Source organism: Phalacrocorax aristotelis, chromosome 7 (assembly GCF_949628215.1).
Source record: "Phalacrocorax aristotelis chromosome 7, bGulAri2.1, whole genome shotgun sequence".
NCBI classification, from domain to species: Eukaryota; Metazoa; Chordata; class Aves; order Suliformes; family Phalacrocoracidae; genus Phalacrocorax; species Phalacrocorax aristotelis.
Genome location: NC_134282.1, coordinates 28069817 through 28090940, shown reverse-complemented (window position 1 = coordinate 28090940; position 21124 = coordinate 28069817). Strand labels below are relative to the sequence as shown.

The 21124-nt window shown below is 38.0% G+C and overlaps 1 protein-coding gene across 4 annotated transcripts in view; it reads right to left on the bottom strand.

The window, feature by feature from the left end:
* STAG1 (STAG1 cohesin complex component) overlaps positions 1–21124 on the bottom strand; it is a 205590-nt gene that overhangs the window by 16059 nt on the left and 168407 nt on the right. For all 4 annotated transcript variants that reach the window (XM_075099470.1, XM_075099472.1, XM_075099473.1 and 1 more), the window contains 7 exons: positions 20280–20360; positions 12291–12383; positions 8484–8658; positions 5236–5375; positions 3317–3418; positions 1717–1865; positions 515–643 (listed from right to left, as the gene is read on the bottom strand). In XM_075099470.1, the coding sequence (XP_074955571.1) occupies positions 515–643; positions 1717–1865; positions 3317–3418; positions 5236–5375; positions 8484–8658; positions 12291–12383; positions 20280–20360 (869 nt within the window). The remainder of the gene's footprint in view (positions 1–514; positions 644–1716; positions 1866–3316; positions 3419–5235; positions 5376–8483; positions 8659–12290; positions 12384–20279; positions 20361–21124) is intronic.

Here is a 21124-nt window from a genome sequence, read left to right as displayed (position 1 = left end):
AACCCACAAGTGTGTCCTCTCTCAGCCTCTTTCTCTATCCTATTGTGCCAGTAACAGAAGCCCTGAAAAACCTTTATTTCCCAGTTCAACTCAATATATCAGAATAAACAACAAATACGTGTTTACATTTTATGCAAATATCTAACAGAAACAGATGTTACTGCAGTGTTTACGGGCCTGTAAATTTTCTGCACTGCTGACATTTCATTTCTTTTTTCTTCTAGCCTGAAAAAAAGTTTGTTTTTTATTTTCAGTGCCCCATGGGAAATTTTAAGGAACATTGTTTAGTGAGGTCTCAGGCTCACCTCATTAGTGGGTCTGATTCTCTTTTTCTCATTTATTTTTATTACTTTAAAATATAAAACGATGAATAACTAGGTATGTGAAATGTCTCACTGGGACTTCCTATAGCCCCCTTAGACTGTGAAAACCTCAAAGCAGAGAGCTTAAACACACACTACAGTAATCAACAGAGCCCAGCAAAACCCACAGAAGAAAATGAAGCATTACTTACACGGTCTTTTTGTCCTGTCGCAAGAGTTTAGAAGAAAATTCACTAAGCACTTCAAGGAAAGCAAGGTTAGGAGGTGGATAGTCTTGTCCTTTTTGATTCTGATATTTGAAGGCAAACTCTATGCCATCTCTACAGTAAAGAAATATTAAAATTTTCAGATATTTGTAAGAAAATTAAAAAATGTTTCCCAAAATCTGAACTGTTATGAATTCCTATATCCCATCATAACTTTTTTTTTTCATTACTAGCAAACACTGCTTTTGGACAAAGGGGAATCAAATGTTCCCTCTCGATTTGTGAGGATTCAATCTCAAAGACAACATATTACTAGTCACAGGGTAAGATGGAACTTACCACAATCTAAGAAGCCTGGCAGGTGCTGAAAGCCACTGCCTTAGGAGGAACAGCCAACTGGCTCTTTCTTGTCTCTGCATGCAGCAGAAGCTCACAATAAGAATAATACATAAGATGTAACAAGATAGAACTTTTGCATCAAGAGTCAGAGAACAGAATTTACCTACTAGTACACTGATACATGCATCTCTGCCTTTTCTTTGCTTTATCATTTGAGACTAAAGAATACAATTTACTTTTGCATTATCCAATAAGGGGACATGCATGCCTTGACTTTTCTTTTGCTTGGCACAGGGAAGTGTCTGGTAGCATTTTGATCATGCTTTGCTAATCTTAGTCTTAATGACTTAGTCTCTGAGATAGCAAACTTTAATATTTTAACCTTTTTATGGCATTGGAAAGCCAAAATTTAAATTTAGCAGCATGTTTCTACACTTTCCTACACAGCAGTGACATAAAAAGCTTCAATCCACTTTAAAAAAGAATCAAAAATATTTGTGGAATGTCTTTTTATAAAAGCCCTTGGTGCCTACAGTGGGTGGTACAAAGAACCACCTACAGTTGTTAGATACAGCCTACACAAATATATACAATACAATTGTGGCTTTACCTGATATAGATAAACATGGTCATCCCAATAAATTCCAGCAAATAATTAGACAGCAGCTAGTTTTCCTTCCTTTTATACATACATACATGTACACCCCCCACCATTTTTCTACATAAACTAGAAAATATGTACCATTATTCCAGGACCTGTTTAGATTATGTACCTTTAGAAAAGGTATGCTGAGCAAAGGTTTTAATCTAAAATAGACTAAAAATCTAGTTTATTTACCACCACTCACTTGTGTAGTGTGGCCACAGCCTCTCTTGTCTTGATTTGATCCAAGCCAAAAGTGAGGGCAAACCGACGGGCCAGTTCCTTAATTCCACTAACATGGGCAGATGTCCTGTCCAAATTGGGACCTTGCTCCTGAACAAGCTCATTGAACAGCTAGAGAAAGAATTCAATTGTTAAAATCTGTGAGCTGGAAAACAGTTTTCTTGAAAAACAACTTTTCTTCTTAAGCAGTGATGGCTAGGAGTGGACAGTACAATGACTTTTTTCAGACAGATGTAACAGTTCTTTTTGAACTTTACCTTCATTGAATTGCATCTATTATCCTCCCAACTCATCAAGACGGTTCTGCATGCTTATGCTGTTTTCTAAAATACCTACACCACCTATCAGATCAGCATCTTCTTTGAATTTAGGAAGAAAAATTGCTATTCCATCATTCAAGTCTTAATGAATATTGGAACAGCATTACTGGGTAAATGCCATCAAAGCCTGCTTGCCCTTTCAGTACAATAATGAACTACTCAGTAGTTTTCCAATCAGTTCTGTATCTTCTTCTGGTACTGCCATTTAGACCACATTTTCCTAACTTGCTAATGTGTACATCAAGGGAGACAGTGTCAGTGACAATATTAAATCAAGTTGCATTAAATCTACTGCTTCTCTGAAATCCACAAGCTCTGTTACCATATAATTAATTAAAGCTTAATTTGACATGATTTCTCCTTGACAAATTCATACTGCCTGTTACCTATCACTTAGGCATTTGCAAATAGCTTCTCTAATTTTTTTTTTCATGAAGTGGTATTAGGCTGACTGATCTATGGCACCTGGCCTCTTCCTCTCTCCAAGTTTTAAAGATAGGAGTTTCTTTGACAGTTGCTGATTCTTTGGGAAGTACCTCTGTTTTTCTCAAGTTTTCACAGATAACTTTCAGCTTCCAGATTGCTACAGGAAATCCCTTAGTACTCTGGAATGAATTTTGGGAGGCCTGGCTGATTTGAAAACATCTAATTGATAGAAGTAATTTGTCTGTGTAATGGATATAGCTGGTACTTCAAGGGCCTAAACGGTTTTTAGTGAAGCACATGCTTCGTGCTGTTAGCAGAACAAAGATAGATTTCATCATCAAGTCAATAATTTACAGTTGATCCAAAGCAAATTTTTCAGGGAAAAAAATATGTTTAACAATACAGGAAGACTTAAACTAATTGGTTTGAAGTTTGAAAAAAATCAATCAGTATTTAGATAAAATGTAAAGGAGATGCATTAATTCCAACTAATTATAAGAAGAAAAAGTCATCCTAATTCTTCTCTTCTTGTTCATTAGGTGCCAGTAAACAAATGCTATGAATCACCTTGGACCAAATTGCCTTCAAGGCTCTTTTTTCACTTTCTTCCATTTTAATCTGACCAAAATTTTGCCAGTGGGGGCTTAAGGAGACAGAGATTACAGAGACAAATGAATGGTGACAGCCTGAATTGAGGAGCAAGATAAGCTCTTAACAGAACTGTAGTATTTTTACTTCATTGTAAAGTGCACCAGAGAAAACCCGGGCCAGTATTTTTTGCAGTGAGGCATTTCTAACAAAAATCAATATTCTTACCTGTTGCAAACTGAGAATGAGTGTCTTCGCACACTGGATTTTATCAATTTGCCGTGTTTTGCTCAGGGTTTCCTTAATGATATCACCATAGTCATTGTAGTACTAGGAAAAAATGTGGAAAAAATCCTCTTTAATTCACACATTGTACCTCTTATACAATTTCTTAGAGTTTTCCTGACAGAAATTATTGTTGCAAAAAGCCTGCACTGCAGTTGCCTAAAAACCTAGTCTCAAATCCAGACTTTTTGTGTGAGTGGGAGGCAATGTTTCAATATAAAAATTTAAACTGATTGGCAGCCTGCACCCAGAGGTGAGATAAGAACTTCCGTACTTACTATCTTTTGTTACAAATATGTTGAAAAACAAACAAAAGAGCATTTCCTTCCCCAATTAAGTATTTGATGGAAGTGACCCATGGCTGCAAATTCTAAGAAACATCATTACATTGAACCAACACACCCTTCAACAGGTAGGCGTGAACAGGCAGCAGCATGCAGGTGTGAAGCTCCATACACAATGCAAGGTGAGTTAGATGGCCAAGAAAGGAATTCACTGAAGCCAGAAAGCTGAGTATGGAATTAGTCAGTAGGAAGGGCTGATCTTCTTTTATGTTAGAAGAATAGTTGCTGAAAACCACAGCCCACGGTATCGACCATTTCGGTAGAAAAGCCTGTATAATCATTAAAACTTCCAGGATGAGAATATAATTTTTTTTTCTCCAAACAGTAGTCTTTCAGCCTGATTAATATTTCTGCATTTGCAACCACTTATTGTCATTCCCTCTTAAATATTGCTCCTGCCTTCTTTGGTACAGAGATCCTTCTAGCTGTATTCCAATTTAAAATAAATTTCTCTCACTCTCCCCCAGTTTCAGGAGGAGGAAGGGTGTGGGGATAGAAGACAACCAACCTAGAGCAGCGGGTAGGAAACTAACTTGGACTGTGACAGCTTCAGTTTGAAACTCCTGCTCTGGAAAAATACCCCAAAGCAAGACTAACGCTGAGCCGTGACCTGGCTGACGGCTGGAGCGTGCACTGGGGATTTTACTGCACTGTGTGCTGCTAACCAAGAGGAGGAGGATGATGATTTAAAGTTAAACCCTTTGTATTACACATCATCATCTCAAATACTATCTACAGTAAAGGACCTGCTCCCCACTCCAGGTTTTCCTTCTTGATTGTCATCTTTGGGATGACCAATCCCTTTCAGGAAGACAGGAGAAGTGTACACAGCAATTTGATATAATATGAGGGGCTTTGTGTTGCTTGGCAGTGTCAGGACTGCTAATATGCTGGTCTTCTGGCAGGTAAACTCATAAGTACAGGGTGCAGTAGGAGCTGAGCAGCAAGTCTTCCTGAACTTCATTGGACCTAAATACTGTATGGAAGCAGCGTAAGTTGGTAAGACATTCAGTTAATGCATACCCACTTACAGCAGTACAATACAGAGCTTTTTTTTTTTTTTACTGCTTTCCTGTTTAAAACAATTTTTTTTTCTTTCTTTTTTTTTCACAAAACCCCTGTTTCCTTATGGGAAGCACCCAGACTGGGAGACTCCCAGTCAAATATGACACTGAGCAGTGTGATATTTGTGGATTCTAGGAATGAATTTGAGGAGCAGGATAAGAAATTCTCTGTAGAGATGAGCCTTCTGGAAATACTCAGCACCTTGTAGGACTGACTTTTGATGCTGCCTTCAATAAGGCACTCCTGCTACATAGGAGAGGAAGTTCTGAGCTTACTGCTTTTCAGTGCCAGGTGTAATTTAGAACAGAAAAACTATCACAAGAAATCAAATAAGTCTGGAAAAGCTTTCAAAAGTGTTCAACCTTTAATTGCTGCACTGGAGGGGAGAGGAAAAGGGGTCCCGACACTACAATCTATATTCAGTTAGGAAGAGGAGCATACACAGGTCTGTACCTTCATATAGTGTTTGAAGATATCTGCTGCTGCATGCATGTCCACAATGTCATAAATTATCAGCTTGCTGAAGGCAGCCAAAAGGTTTCTTCTCTTATGTAAAGCTTCTATTTTGTTAGCTTCATCTTCTTCATCTCCCTCTGAAAGCATCAAGAACAATAAAACGTTTGTAAGTAATTGCTATGTTCTAAAGCAACGTTATCGAAGGGTAGCTTTTAGAAAAAAACAATTCTTTAAAATGAATCAAGAATTGTTGCAGGAGAAGCTAAAATGAAAGGTGATAATTCTTGAGTCCTGCCTATGCTAGCACCTTTAGGAAAGTTCAGGAACATGACATACTATTGACCAAGGATGCTGTAGTCCCAAATAGGTACTAAGCATAATCCACATGGAACTGAATCGCTTATTTTCTTTACTCTGTGAAAAGCTACAGCAAACACTTGTTGAATGCTTTTTGCCTAACTTCTGAAACATTTGGAGATGCTTCTTTGACATGACTAAGCTGTAAATATTTCACCTGAGGAAAATTAGAAGCAGCAATACTTCTACTGCATGCCTTGGATTTTCAGATGTGAAACAGGCTGGATTGATGGGCTGAGGTCTATTGTATGAGGTTCAACAAGGTCAAGCGCCAGGTCTTGCACTTCAGTCACAACAACCCTGTGCAATGCTACAGGCTTGGGGAAGAGTGGCTAGAAAGCTGCCTGGCAGGGAAGTACCTTGGGGTGTTGAACAGCAGCCAGCTGAACATGAGCCAGCAGTGTGCCCGGGTGGCCAAGAAGGCCAACAGCATCCTGGCTTGTATCAGGAATAGTGTGACCATCAGCAGCAGGGAAGTGATTGTGCCCCTGGACTCGGCACTGATGAGGCCACGCCTCAAATACCATGTTCAGTTTTGGGCCCCTCGGTACAGGGAAGACATTGAGGTGCTGGAGCGTGTCTAGAGAAGGGTAACAAAGCTGGGGAAGGATCTGGAGAACAAGTCTTATGAGGAGAGGTTGAGGGAACTGGGGTTGTTTAGCCTGGAGGAGGCTGAGGGGAGACCTTATCGCTCTCTACAACTACCTGAAAGGAGGTTGTAGTGAGGTGGGTGTTGGTCTCTTCTCTCGAGTTACTAGTAATAGGATGAGAGGAAATGGCTTCAAGCTGCATCAGGGGAGGTTTAGATTGGATATTAAGAAAAATTTATTCACTGGAAGAGTGGTCAGGCATTGGAACAGGCTGCCCAGGGAGGCGGTGGAGTCACCATCCCTGGACGTGTTCAAAAAACGTGTAGACGTGGGACTTTGGGACATGTTTAGGAAGCATGTTGGTGTTGGGCTGACGGTTGGACTTGATTATCTTTTCTAACCTTAATAGTTATATGATTCTATGATTGATGGCTCTAAAGCATCAATAACAACAAAATTCAGTTGTAGGAAACATCACCATTGAATGGCAATGTCATAACTATTACATCCCCATGTTAAGACTCCAGTCTGTGAATGAAAATGTGAAATATCATATAATGAAAGCATATTCCACAACTTATACAAGAAAATGAAATTGGCTAAAACAGTTGTGATAAAAGTAAATATTCTGTGGTATTTAGAAGAGCTTATTCTTGGAGGAAATATTCCAACCAGTTTGAAGAAATACAGAGCTGTGCAGGAGGGAGGAGGGACATAGTGTCAGCTGCGACTCTCCTGCTGCACTCTTACTAGAGGCTCCACAGAGCCACAGTACACAAGTCATGTATTTGGTCACAGAAATCTCTTACAGGTAGTGGACGTGACTGTGAATATGCATGCACGTTTTAATCTTGAGATTCTTTAACCCACAGAATTGAATCCCATTGGCTCACAACCCCCCTTTTCTTAATTTCTTTTTATAATTTCTGATGGGTTCCAAATACCAAAAGTTATAAATGGTCAGACTGACTTCACGGAGTCAGAGCAGCATTAGGGAATGGAGATTACATACAAAGATCTTCATCCATCTTTTTGTTGTCTTCCCAGTCCAATCACAGGATGTTAAAGAACAGCAATTTTGCTAAAGAGCAAAAAAAAATCACTGTCCTCCTGCAATCTACCCCTGATGTATTATTCTGAACACTGAACTCACAAAGTATGATTAACTGCACATATATTTCTGGTGAAGGTTTGTTTCAAAATGTATTCTCCCCAGGAATCCTTAAAGAGATGCTCAACAAAGAAAGATGTTAGCTACTGAGGAGCTAGTGAACGAGCAGACTGAAAGCACCTTTAGAGCAAGGTTCTCTGAGACCTTAGTTCTATACATTGCTGTCTTAAAAGGTCTAAAATAGCAACTCTGTGTCATGCTAACATACAAGAAACTAAGCAAAGCAGAAATTCAGAAAATGTGCCAAAAAGAGCACAGCAGTATGCACTCAGCAGCTCTTTCACATAGTTTGACTATCTGGGAATCCATCTCTTGTCCAAAGCTATTTAGGATTCAGAAACTGGGTACCTCAGTACTTGCACCAAGTTATTTAAAACCAGACCTAATTGACAAACCTGCCTCACCCTGACGAAAAGCAAAAAATTTCAAGCCATCCTTGTGAGGAGGTGAGATGGGATCCCCTCAAACTGTGGCCTGTCAAAGTGTGGCCACCCAAGATGCCTAGTGAAGAGCAAGGAAGCAAGCAAGCATGTACGATACTTTCCCAAGTAATTCCCTGGTCTCAAACCAAATCAATGATGTCCTGAGCTTGATTTGATTATTTTGGGGAAGAAGCAGAAGTGGTGTTTATTGGGTGACATCAGAGTTTCTTAAGACCCTCTTTGCCTAGAGTTTTGCTGGTAAGGTTTGCCTTCAGGATCCTATAACTCTATTCAGTAACTCTAAAGGATTTCTCTGCTATGTACCGTTCCATTGTTCCTCCTCCCTTGAAGCCATATTAAATGAAATCTGCTGCTGAACTAAGACTGTACTGTTTTGGAAATAAATATTAAGAAAAGTATAGAACAGTAAAGGAAGAATAATTTTGTCTAGATTTATAGCACGTAGTTACAGGCCACTCCCGTCTTCTGAAAACATCTCTTTTTATGAAGTGAGTTTTATAAGCACTTATTCTTTAACACAAGTAGTACTGAATATTGAATACTTCATATTCACTCCACCCAAAAAATCAAGAATGAATAATTCTGAAAACATTTGAGCAAACTGATTGGAAAATTCTGTTTTCTTCTTTCTTCTGTGTCTGTTATGAAAAAAATCTAAGTAGAAGACATGAAAGCTAAACATACCCATGCTCTGGTTTTCATCATCTTGGTCAATAAAGACATGGTCCATCACAAAACTGAGAAGTTCTGACTGGAGGCCTGAATCTGGATTAAACACCAAAGGTTGAAGACCTTCTCGACCTCCAGTCATCAGCTGATGGCTAAAAATCATCAAGAGATCACAGAGCAGCATGAAAGCCTGAAAGGAAAAAGAGAATAAATCCTGTAAGAAGCATAGATATGTAGAAAATAAACCACCATTTATTTTATTTCCAGATAACCCCTGCTATTATTAAATGTCCACCTTTATCTGTATTCAGCTGTAGTAGTTTGTGTGCTGTGGGAAGTTCTCAAGAGGGTTTCCCTTAACTTTAAAATGTCATGCCTTTGATTTCTATGTAAGTAACTGTGTTTACTACCTCTTCCAAGTCCAGGATGATCCATATTAAACTTCCACTACTCCTCTATAAAAAGAACTCTAAATCTACCTCGGATCCAAGGACTGTAGCCAAATTTGTAGTAAAGGATAAACACCTATTTTGATAAAAGGTTAGAAGAGTTAAAAAAGCAAAAAAAAAGAATAACATTATGAAGGAGAATCCAAGCTGAGTTAATGTCAGAGCCCCAAAATACAGAGGAGCAGCTGTAAGCAAAGAAATCCTTGCAGAATTTCATCAACAATTCTCTGCAAAAATAATCAAGTAACTCTGCACAGCTTTCCAATCTAGATAAAAGCCAATCAGGGCAGAATTTTCAATGATTTATGTTCATTACTATTATACCTTGTTACCTGAGAACAGAGAAAGAAGGCAGGTATTAATAACTTTATTTCTTTCAAGTGCTTATCTGTATACTCTCATGCATGAGAATAACACTGTTTTCCCCAATGGCTTATGTCAGAGTGTCACAGCCAGCTGTATTCATTTGCATTACATTCAACACATGAGCACCTTTCAGAAAGTATTTTTTCATCATCTTAGTTTCTCTATCTTTAACCCCAGGTTCTGAAAACTGAGAAAGAGAGGAAGGCTCAAAGTATGAATGTGTAAAAAGACATTTTTTAGTAGAAGATCTATGCTGGGTGTGCTGTCTCCTCTCCCACAAGCCTGCAGGAGTCTCCCTCAGGGCAGTGACAATCACCATTCCCAGGTAGATGGTAGGCCAAAGGCATTTTCAGCTGAAGAGAGATTGCAGAATAGCTCTGACAGATTAATGAAATCCAGTGTAGGCTTCGATTCACCCTGTATTCCCCCTCTACAAACAGCTAAACAGAAAGATAGTTAAATGTGCGCTTAAACATATTTTTAAACTGAGCCTAAGGACAAGTGATGAGTGAGAGCAATCTGCTTTACAAACCTCCAAAACGAAATCGTTGTGAACACTGACCATCATAGCAGCTCACTTATTTCTTGGGAGTACGTTATAAAATCTGAACGAGCTATATTCAGGCAAGATCAAAATGCAAATCATTGCGAACTATGTTCTACTTAGACTTGGGAGATAGATGCCAGTATTTTGGATTTTTCTCCACTAGATCCAAAAAGCTGTGATTCTGTGATTCAGTGATGATCTCAGCTGCTCTAAACTGCTTTGATACCCACTAGAACATAAGCTCATCCTAATGTAGACCTCTAAAAAAGAGCACATGCATAATGCACTGGAAGTGCTTATTTCTGCCCAATATGAAGACAGCAGTGGACTCAGATACAGATACCTATATGTTGTAGATACACGTAGTCACAGGAGATTTATTTCACTCAAATAGTCTAGGAAGATTTGAAATGTTTGAGTCCTGTTTCTATAGATACTTAATACGGTTTCCCCTCCTTTGATATGCAGATCAATCTTCTCTGGAAAGAATGTATAGATAAAGAATCAAATATGGTAGGGAGACAATATAATTTACACAGAATTCTCAAAAAAATCCAGTAAAACATAAGGATTAAGAAACAGTCCTGCACTTGGAGAAATATACTTTTTAAGGAAGAAATTTAAAAGGTCATGCAAGTGTTAGTTGGAAGGGATCTCTGGTGTCTCTAGTCTCATTGGGACACTTGCTGTCCCAGGACTGGTTGTTCATGGCTTTGTCTAGCTGAGGTTTGAAAACTTCCACAGAATTGTGAACCACAAAGGACCTTCTAAGAAAAGCTTAAATTATCAATTAAAAAAAAATTGTGGCCACTAATAATAAGAGAATAAAACCATGTTAATATATACCAAGAACAAAAACACTGCAGTAATGGGAAGGATCATTTACCATTTGTTGATGCAGAAAAGACATTAGTGGTAGCTTAAGCTAAAATGGTTGGTATTTTCATGAAGCTAGATTATATTTTCCCATTATATAATATCAATAAAATATACCAAGAGTACCTACATAGAATATTAAAAAACAATTACTAAAGTTAAATCTGCTGGAAGATAATGACACATCAGTTTTTTAAAAATACATAAACTAGTGACATCTCCAAGTCTTTAATATTTGTATTTATCCACTTGCAGAACACAGTGTAAATGTGTAAATGCCAAGCAGAGCTATCTTTCAAAAAAATAAAACTGTCTTTTAAGAAGTATTAGCTTTTAAAAAACACAGGCAAAAAACAGAGGCCAGTTAGTTACAGTCTTAGCAAAATCTTGGGAGGTCTGATAGAAATGCGATTTGTAGACAACTAAACGATATCAACAGACTTGATATAAATCAGCAAATATTCATAACATCTCAGCAAACAAACCAGCTATTGTTTCTTTCAGAGACTGCAAATTATTTCAACATGCCCTTGATTTAATTTCTTTTATTTTGATTTCTAAATATATATGGCAGAAGCTTCCCACTCCATGCATGCATGGTTTTCCAAAAACCTAAACCAGAGAATTGGGTAATGACACTGAATCATGAAAAAAATCTGATACCTTATTTGCAATCATATTTCACATACGTACTTTTGGCATATGTGTGCACACACATACACATGCAGAGAGATGCATGCACTTATGTTTTCCATCAGCCTACCAAACAGGGAAGCACAGCAGCCTAAGCTATAATGGTTATATTGATGAGAACATAAAAAACCCTCCAGATCTTTGTATTTCTATAATGAAGACACTGTATAAACAGATATTTTACTCTGATTTCTCAAGGGGACAGCTCTTTGTGATGATTTTGCCCAGTGTGAGATGACACTATATCCTTAGTGTTATTCAGAGTATTTTTGTAAAATGAATTAACATTTTTCTCCTGCTAGAAAATATATGGTAGTGTGACCTGTACTGTTAGAAGCCTCAATTTTCTCCCATTAGCCACAATGTGAAAGAGATACAATAATTATTATTCACTGCTACATTTAACTGAATTATTAGGATAACAAAATAACGAAATGTCACCGAGGCTTCAGGCATTTGCATTTGGCAGGAAAACAGTCACTCTAGACTCCCTATTAGTCAGTAATGGGGGGGAAAATCCAGAAACACACAGAGAAAGATTCAGCCCATTTGAGATCAACCACCCCCTAAAAGTGCCTATTTTCATCCATTAATACAGTTAGGTGTCTAAAGAAACAGGCTTTTCTTTTAGATGATTCAGTTAGATGCCTGAAGTTATGACAGCTGAATACAAGCCTAAACATCCTTATCGTTATATCAAAAGTGGATTTGACATTAGCTGTGTTTTGAAGGTGCTTTTAATACAGCTCTTCTTATGGAGTCTTTGTTCAGTTTTATTTAGACAGAAGGCACAGATGATTTTACTTTAAGTTTGGTATAGTGTTGTCTTGAGTTTTACTACAGTTTAATATTCACACGTTTCTAAAAGCATGTGACAGACATTTCCTTTACCTGTTCTTTGACTGGAGTGTTGACATTTGACAGACACTGCTGGCAGACAGCCAGAAAGGATTTCACAGTTTTCCTCAACACCAACAAGTCCTCCTAGAATAAACATTGAAAAGGGGTAATATATAAATACTAATAAAAGTTTGTGCCGTGGTTCAGCCCCACTCAGCAACTAAACACCACGCAGCCACTCGCTCACTCCTCCCACCCCTGTGGGATGAGGGAGAGAATCGGAAGAGCAAAAGCAAAAAAAATAAAGAAAACTTGTGGGTTAAGAACAGTTCAATAATTAGAATAAAATATTAATAATAATAATGATTATAATAACAATAATGATAATATAATCAAAAGGAAAAAGGGAAAAAAACAGAAACACAAATGATACAACCGCTCACCACTTGCTGACCAACGCTGCCGGTCCCTGAGCCGCGATTGCTGCTTCCCTGCCCCTGCCAGCTCCTCCCAGGTAACATACTGGGCATGATGTTACATGATATGGAATATCCCTTTGGCCAGTTTGAATCCGCCCTCTTAGCTGTGCCCCCTCCCCTCCCAAATTCTTGTGCGCCCGGCAGAGCATGAGAAGCTAGAAAAGTCCTTGACTAGTACAAGCACTACCCAGCAACCACCAAAACATCGGTGTTATCAATATTGTTTTCATATTAAGTCCAAAGCACAGCACTATACCAGCTGCAGTGAAGAAAATTAACTCTATCCCAGCTAAAACCATGACAGGTTGCTAGGAAAAAGCAAAATAAAAAGATGGTGATAATTTCATACGTTCAATCCTATAAACTAGTCAAACAAAAAAGGCTGTGAAAAAATATGTTATTCATAGAGCACAGTAAAACTAGTAATTAATTTTCAGAAGAATGACCCCAAGTTTCCCTGTAATAAATAATAATAATAAACCAACACATTCCTGAGTTAAATTGTCTGTATTTTATAATGAATATAAATTATAAATGTTTCGGGACAAAAAATTTAATACATCAAGGACAGCCTAGCTGGTGGTTTATAAAGAATTCTGTACTCGGATAAATCAACAGCAACAAAAAAGTAAAATATCAATTATTGTCTCAAGTTTAACAAACACATTATCCTAACTGCCCACAGACATGGGAAATGGGAAAGCAAATCACAGAAATCTAATGAGTTATGAAAGAAGGAGGGAGGTTTGTTGATCTGGAGAAAGAATGATTTGTGGGTGGAAAAGGTCAAGGAATGACTGTTCATGATCACCTTGGTCTAGTGACAACTGATGTGTATTTTAAATGTGGGTACCAGAAGTGGGAGGTTCAGTAGGAAAGCTGTATACTTTGACCTGGAGGAATTAATGCTGTACCCTGATGAATACTTGTTTTTTTGCAGCTAACAAAATAAACTAATGAAAACAAATCAAAACAAAACATAAGATATGGGAGCATAATCATAATAATACAGCAAGTAGTCACAAAGAAATGGCAAATCAATTACAGAAGAAAAAGAACCCTCCTATGTGAAAAGCTAGGACTGCCTCTGTCGTAACCCAGAAATGTACGGAAGATGCACATGGCTTCTTGGCATGTACTGAAAGGTTAAAAACTGAATGAGCATGTCTCCCATTTTTCTTTCTTTCCAAGAATGAGTAACATGTAGATACATATTACTTATCCAGAGAGGATTCTCTGGATAGCATGAGAAAGATTAATTTTGAAAAGTTAGAGACAGCAAAAGAAAGCCCGACTGAACAGTGCAACAAAGCCATCTGTAACTTTCTAAATTTGGAGAAATCCCCAGACTACTAGACAGTGGTAATTTCATTTAAAAGAGTAAATGGGAAGAAAAAAAAATGAATGAGATTTTCAAGTCTTTTACCATTCTCAGGCATATGGCCAACGCTCTTGAGGTGTGATTACCTGATATGCTGGCTTCAGCAGAAAAACTAGTATTAAAAAAATGCTACCATCCTCTTGGTAGCTAGGGTAAAACCAAGGGGTCACACTGTGAACTGGATCACTCAAGTGACCCAGGATAAAAAGAACCCTTTTTCTTGAACTGTACAGCGTAATATCTTCAGATTTAACTAGTCCATGGCAGGAACAACAATGAGCTGCTAAGAACAAGGGCTTGTATTGGCTTTGCCACCACCTGTAACCAAACAACTGTATTCACAACACTGCTATCTAAAGTTCTGCAGTTATTTTGTAGCTTTAAATTGAAGCTTGTTTCTTCCACTGAAGCCATGTAGAAATGCTGTACTTTTGCTAACCTTGTTTAACAAACCCAGTGCTTCCGATTTTCCCACTACCTTTCCTCTAAATTACTTATTTGTGGTATTAACTCCCTTCCCCTTGCATCTCCAAGTCTTCAATCAATTTTACAATGTTCAAGAGCCATTAGCTTTCAACTGGACTGTGGAACACAATCCAACCTTTTGCACCTTGTGACCCTTTTCTTCAGCATTTTCTGCTTTCTTTCATTATGCCCATATAAATATGAAAAGTCACCAAGTCACTTTGTTGTTCTTTAAATCCCTTTTTAAATCCCCTCTACTAATTACTTTGCTTACTAATCGCTTTGTAATAGCTATGCATTTGGCTAGTCTGGCTGCTGCTCATTCGGAACTGTTTTGCCTTTGTCTTGTCTCTGAATGTTTGCTCTATTCATGCTTTTTTTATTTTACTGTTCTAAGATTTTGGATTCTATTCTTCTGCAAATATCTCCTTTTCATTACGCACATGTACAGCACATAGTATAATGGTCCCAGGCACCTTGTTCATTGAATACAGGAAGAAATCTAGATAGAAACAACAACTGCATAATCTAATCCCCAAGCCTCCTACCTCAAGACTGTACTTGCTCCCCAAGATCTACAGACAAGAGAACTCCTGCTGAGAAATTACCAGCTTCCTTTGAAACAATGCTCAAACCCCTTTTCACATGAAGAACAGTCTTCCTCTAGGCTACAACAGATTGCTCCCACAAGCTACATGGTATGAACCACTTCCCCCCAGTACTGCGCTGCTTACCAACAGCCCACAGACATGGCCTCCATCTCCTCTGAACACGTACAAAATGACGACCAAAGATTGGACTATGGATATTTCAAGGCTTACAAGTTTCATCCTTACCTGCTGCAACCTTCCTTTTAGTAATCAATTTTTCCTTTCACATCTTAGACACTGACTCCACTGTATGACCTTTTTCCCCACTGACTACCCTGAAAAAGTTTTAAAATAACTCTGCCCCAACTTTAAGCTGTATTTAAGTTAACTGGTGGGATCTTTATTATTGGGCAGATAATTTGGACTTTCTTATTAATTCAAATAATCAGGACTTATCATAGTTATATTAAAATGTCTTTGAAACATTTTTATGCTGATACCACCTCCTTAAGCTCTATGATCCATCTTGTAATCTACAAAGGATATTACATAGTGCGGGGGAACCTGCACAGCACCCTCTTGGTAGTAGCTTGGATAAACAACAGCTGATATGATGAGAACATGAGTGCAATAGTGCCTGTGAAAAGAACACCCAAAACTACCTGTTCTGAGGGGGTGTTTGCCTAAAAACTGAAAATGCTAGAGGAAAATTAACAATGAATTTGCTTAAAATGGCCAGATTAAACAGTAACCAGGAGATTACCAAGAAACTTTTGAGAAAAGGAGGAGTCACCTTGAAAAGAAGCATAAAAGCAGCCTGAAAAGTTGTAATCATGGAGAGGAATCTTGAGGTGGAACAGAGCAGCAGTCAAACCAAGTCAGATACCCCAACATTTCGACCTGTGGCACATCTGCTGCGCCGGAAACCGTAAGTGTATGTAGCCTGCATCCATCTGAAGGACTGTCAATATAGGGTGAAAGATGCGGGAACCCACACCTCAAGCGCATGTCTGTGACTGTGGAGTGCTTTGGGGTGTGGGTGCACACGAAGCTGGAGCACCCACGTGTCCAACAGTGGCCACATATAAAAAGGGGATCTCACACTCCCAAAAGAAGGGCAACACATCTCATGCTTCCTGCAAGGGTGGGAGTATGCACGTGTAACTCTAAATTAAATTGCACGTATGAATTGGGGAGGGATTACAGTAACAGTTACAGAGCGTAGTTCAAAATTTGTAGGCTTTCATTAGCATCATAAAAATGTCTAGTACTCTGGTTTACCTGCTATATAGCTGATACTTACTCTGGAGATGTGTTGCACTGATCGCAGTTTAATCATGTGTTGTTAATAAATCAATGAGCTGACTTGGTTCTAATTTGATTTAAACCACAAGAGTCAAACAGTTTTTCCCTGTCACACATGTAAAGCCTATAGACCAACACACCTAGACTCATGTAGTCAGCCATATCCCTCAGAAAGCAATAAATGTGCCATGGGCTTGGGCATAATGCCCAGAAGTTTCCAAACAAGGGCAAACCTCTTAGGAGAGAGGCTGTATATTTGGAAAAACCATCTGAAAACCAGATAAAGAATAACTCAGTTCCAAAAAGATTCTCTTACCAATTGTATACCCCTGGTTGTCGTGTACAACTCTACCCTAGAACCAACACACAAAATTATTAAGCAATTTTGAGCTCTACTCAAAGAAGGATTCACTTTGAAAGAAATCTTACCAGAACCACCCATCCTGCCTGCAAACTCTCTGCAATAAAATGTACACCTAATGGATGCAGAGCACACCGAATTAAGAAACATAAAACTTGCCAATATATGCCCACTACCACTAAACTAAATACTTTCTCCCACAGAAACATTAACACCCTTGAATCCTGTACTTAATTCCAAAATGTTAATATACTTTACCCTGTGCATTGAATGCCTACATGGTAAGTAAGTAGGTGGAACACAGCAGCTACTCCTTGCCAGCATGAACTCACTCAAATGACCCAGCTGGCAGCAGATGAACATTTCTTACAAATCAATCCCTCCACCTGGATGCTCAAAAGGAATCTAAAAAAAATCATCTTCTAAACATGAGCCTGGGAACAAAAATTGATAAACCTACTGGATACAAAAAAACCAAGGAATCATGATTAGTTATATGACATATTATAAATTCCCTTCTCCGCATTGGCCATTTCCTCTTTCATCTTCCTTCTCTTCCCCACTATCCAGCTCCTACTTCCCACCTAGTAACTGTCTTTATCACCTCGCCTTCCTCTGCTCCCACCCCCCTATCGGTACCAATGACCTTTTCCTTTTCTTTCAGAGACAGTTTACCTGATCTGTACCTAAACAGAAACCAAGCAATTGTTCTCAGCTTGTATTTGGCTTTGTAATTTGCTTTTATTTGAAACCTGAAAGGCTTTTATGTCCAAAGTTTTTACAGCTATATCCATTGGTCTACTAAAGATGCCACTTCAGCCTACAAACCATCACCTCCCTCTGTCCTTAGATCATTGCAGCTACAGCAAAGTAGCACTAGAAAGCTGGATGGACCTACATATTAAAATACTGTGTCAGAAATCTTCCTCTAAAAGCCTGAATACTTAAAAATGCTCATGAAATACATGATTTTTCATTTTGAGATGCTTGTGTTAATGCCTTTGTCTTCCCATATACCATACTTTAGAAGTGTGCACCTTTAACATGCTAGTTTATAAGCCTAAATCATGGCTTATAAAAACAACCACTGGCAAAATGATTTCCTAATGGATTAAACAACAGATACAGCACAGATCAGATTTATTTTCACAGTGAACAAATTACAATGGAAAGTTGATAAAAAAAAACCCACACAGAACAAAATGCTACAACCACATTAGGTTTGTATATTTCTCTTTACCCTATTTCTGTTATGAGCACAGCTAAGGCTGCTGGCCAGGTATGAAGAGCTGAAAGGCATTAAAGCAGTGCTCCTCTTGAACTAAGCGTGCAGAACACTCCTTATTTTTGTAGGGGGTGGGGTGAAAGCCCAAACAGGATGTTAATAACAGCTCTCAGAGTAATAATGATTTTCCCTGAGGATCCCAGAAGCAGAACTGACTTGTACTTTGAAGAATCATTCTCAGTGGAGCTTTCATAGTTCTTTCCATTCCTATGAACTACATTATGACTAATATGAATCAGAATAGTATTAGAAAACATGCAATATCCAGGCTATTCTGCATTCATTTCATAAAACGTCATCTCATATAAATGTATCCTATTTTGAAAAAGTAGGCAAAGCCATACAATTGCACTGTGCTTGTCCACAAGAAAAACCCAGTGACTGAAATAAAGGCCTTTTTCTCTTTCAGTTTAACCGGACCATCATGGTAATATTGCAAACAACAGTTCACATTAATACTTAGACACCAAAATGCACAGCTTCTCACCAGGTCCTATGCAGATACATGCTGTATATTTTAGTCGCTAGCTGTAGTTTATGTTAAGTATGTTTCTTTTGCTATAATTTAGACACAAAAAAACATTAAAATTTTTTCCAGCAATGCTGACAGCTATCACCTTGAACTATCTATGTTATACTGCAGCAATTTACTGTATTTATTTAAAATGCAGTGAAGGGAGATGAAAATCTTATTGAATGCTCTGTGTCTTGGCATTTGCACCCAGAGCAAGGCTAGACTGGACATTGCTGCTCAAGGGGCTCAGCAAATAGAAGAGAGTTACTGGACAACTTCAGGAGAGGGTAAGGCACCTAGCAAGACCCAGTAGACAAGAACACATGGGGAAAAATTTAATAAAGATGTTGAAGACAGTGTCCAGGTTTGGATAGCCGACCAGGGGCTCTAAGTACACCTGCTCTAAGTACTTAATTTCTTATACCCAAGTCACTCACTACACAGGTAACCAGCAGCCTAGTTTTCCTTACTAGGGAAGCATGAGGTTGGGTGTGTTGGTTTTAACCAACATGGTTAAATGGATATAAGGGTTGGAGGTTCAATGTAAGTGCTGAAGCAGTGTACGGCCTCCTGGATTTACTTTTAGTTACTTAGCTCCTCCTGTCAAAGTGAAGTTTCTCCCTAAGGATAACAATGCTGCTACCTAGGAGGACTTTGGATGCTTTATTGTGATCAGGTTCTGAGTTCATGTAAAATAAATGGGATGTATTGAGTTTTCTCAGTTATAAGGTGTCAAGGTGTAATATTACATACTACTAGCATGCTAAAGAGAAAGAAGGTAAAGAAGCTGAGAGGGAAAAACAGGAATGAAAGTCAGAATAAAAAATACCAATTATTCTTTTTTTCTAGTAGCTATTCTTAAATGTCAATATATGTCAGTATTTGAAAAACCTCAACGAATTCACAATCTATTTTTATAATTTTTATGTGCAAAAAAGGTTTATTTTATTAGTAGTTTAATATAGCATCTTTTTCTTTTTGATGCTATTGGGGAAGTATACTTACTATTTCAGTTTTCATACCACTGTAATTTGAGCTATTACTTTTGAAAAAGCCCTAAAAAGACAGGATGTTGAGAAAGAGCTAAGGAAGGGTCCTAGAAAAGATAAGTATAATAAAGAAGTTACACGGAACATTGTCCTTACCTGCGTTATGCTTGTGTGCACTTACTTTTTATTAGTTATTGTCACTGCTAGTAACCTTACATTTATATTTAGCAACATAAAAGATGCAAGTAAAAGGTAAGCAAGGTAAATACACATAAATATTAAGCTATCTGTGGTGTACAGATCAACAGTATTGCTTACAACTGTTAGGTAAGCACTGTCAGCATTACTTATCCATTCCTGTAAACGCTGTACCCACAACAAAGTGCATTAAGTACCTTCAACAACAAAAATATAAATATCAACTAGTATCAGATCCTGATAAAGGCAAGCTTCCGCTGTTTGTATAGCCCATTTCAACACATGCACGATGTTAAACAGATCTTGAAATATTGAGTAAATCAAAACACCAACATTTATATCTGTTTCACAATGACATAAAATGACTGTATGATGGGTAGAGTTACAGAGCAACTGTAAGAAAGACAGAATAATGCCTTTTTAGGCAACTTCTGTTTCTTCAGTAAAATCTGTATGATCCAATGTCTACTTACTTTGGAAGGGGAGCCTTCAGTGATCTTCACCAGCTGCCAGAGAATAGAGTAATGGGAACACTGCAGAGCCTGAACAACTATCTGTAACAGGGGAACAGAAAGAATTCCAGCATATTGGAATTATCACGTATGTCAGTAAAGTGTATGTAAGACTTGTAATGCCTTTTGGGAAGAAGAAACAGGAGTAGCTCTTAGGTAGTACTTTTTGTTTTCAAGCATATTATGTTTTGCCTTAGTCAGTTTGGTGCAGCAAGAAACCAACCTACTACAGGTGAAAAAAATACTGTGCAAATGCTGGGAAACAAAAGAGAAAACTGTGCATTAGAGTACAGCAAGTTGTGATATGACAGCATGATAGAAGTACAACCCAACATCTACATATCTCAGTTTAAAAGCAGCTGTTTAAATACCTCTAAATCTGACTTCACTAGTAAAACAGTCTGGAAATTTGTTCCACTGTCAAATGAACATGTAGCCCAATTTCTAAAAAAAGGAGAAAATATAAGTTTTCTTACAGAGAAGGCTAGGCTTATATTTATGGTGCCCATAAAAGCATCCCTGGTGTCTTTTTTAAAATTTCAAATCTATACTAGGTTTCAAACCTATACAAGGCTAAAAATTTCAAAATCTTTTTGGCTTGAAGATGTTTTCAACTGTTTGTGGTTCTGTGTAGAAGAAAATGAGTTTTTAACAGCTCTAATCACTTCACAAAATACTTCTTTGAAAGGTATCACTAAAGATGAAACCATTCCTTTTCTGTGAACTCCTTCTAGTGGACTGGGGGAAGAAATACTGAGGAGAGTTCAGATTTCAGAACTTTTTTCCTACAATCTTAAAGAAGTATT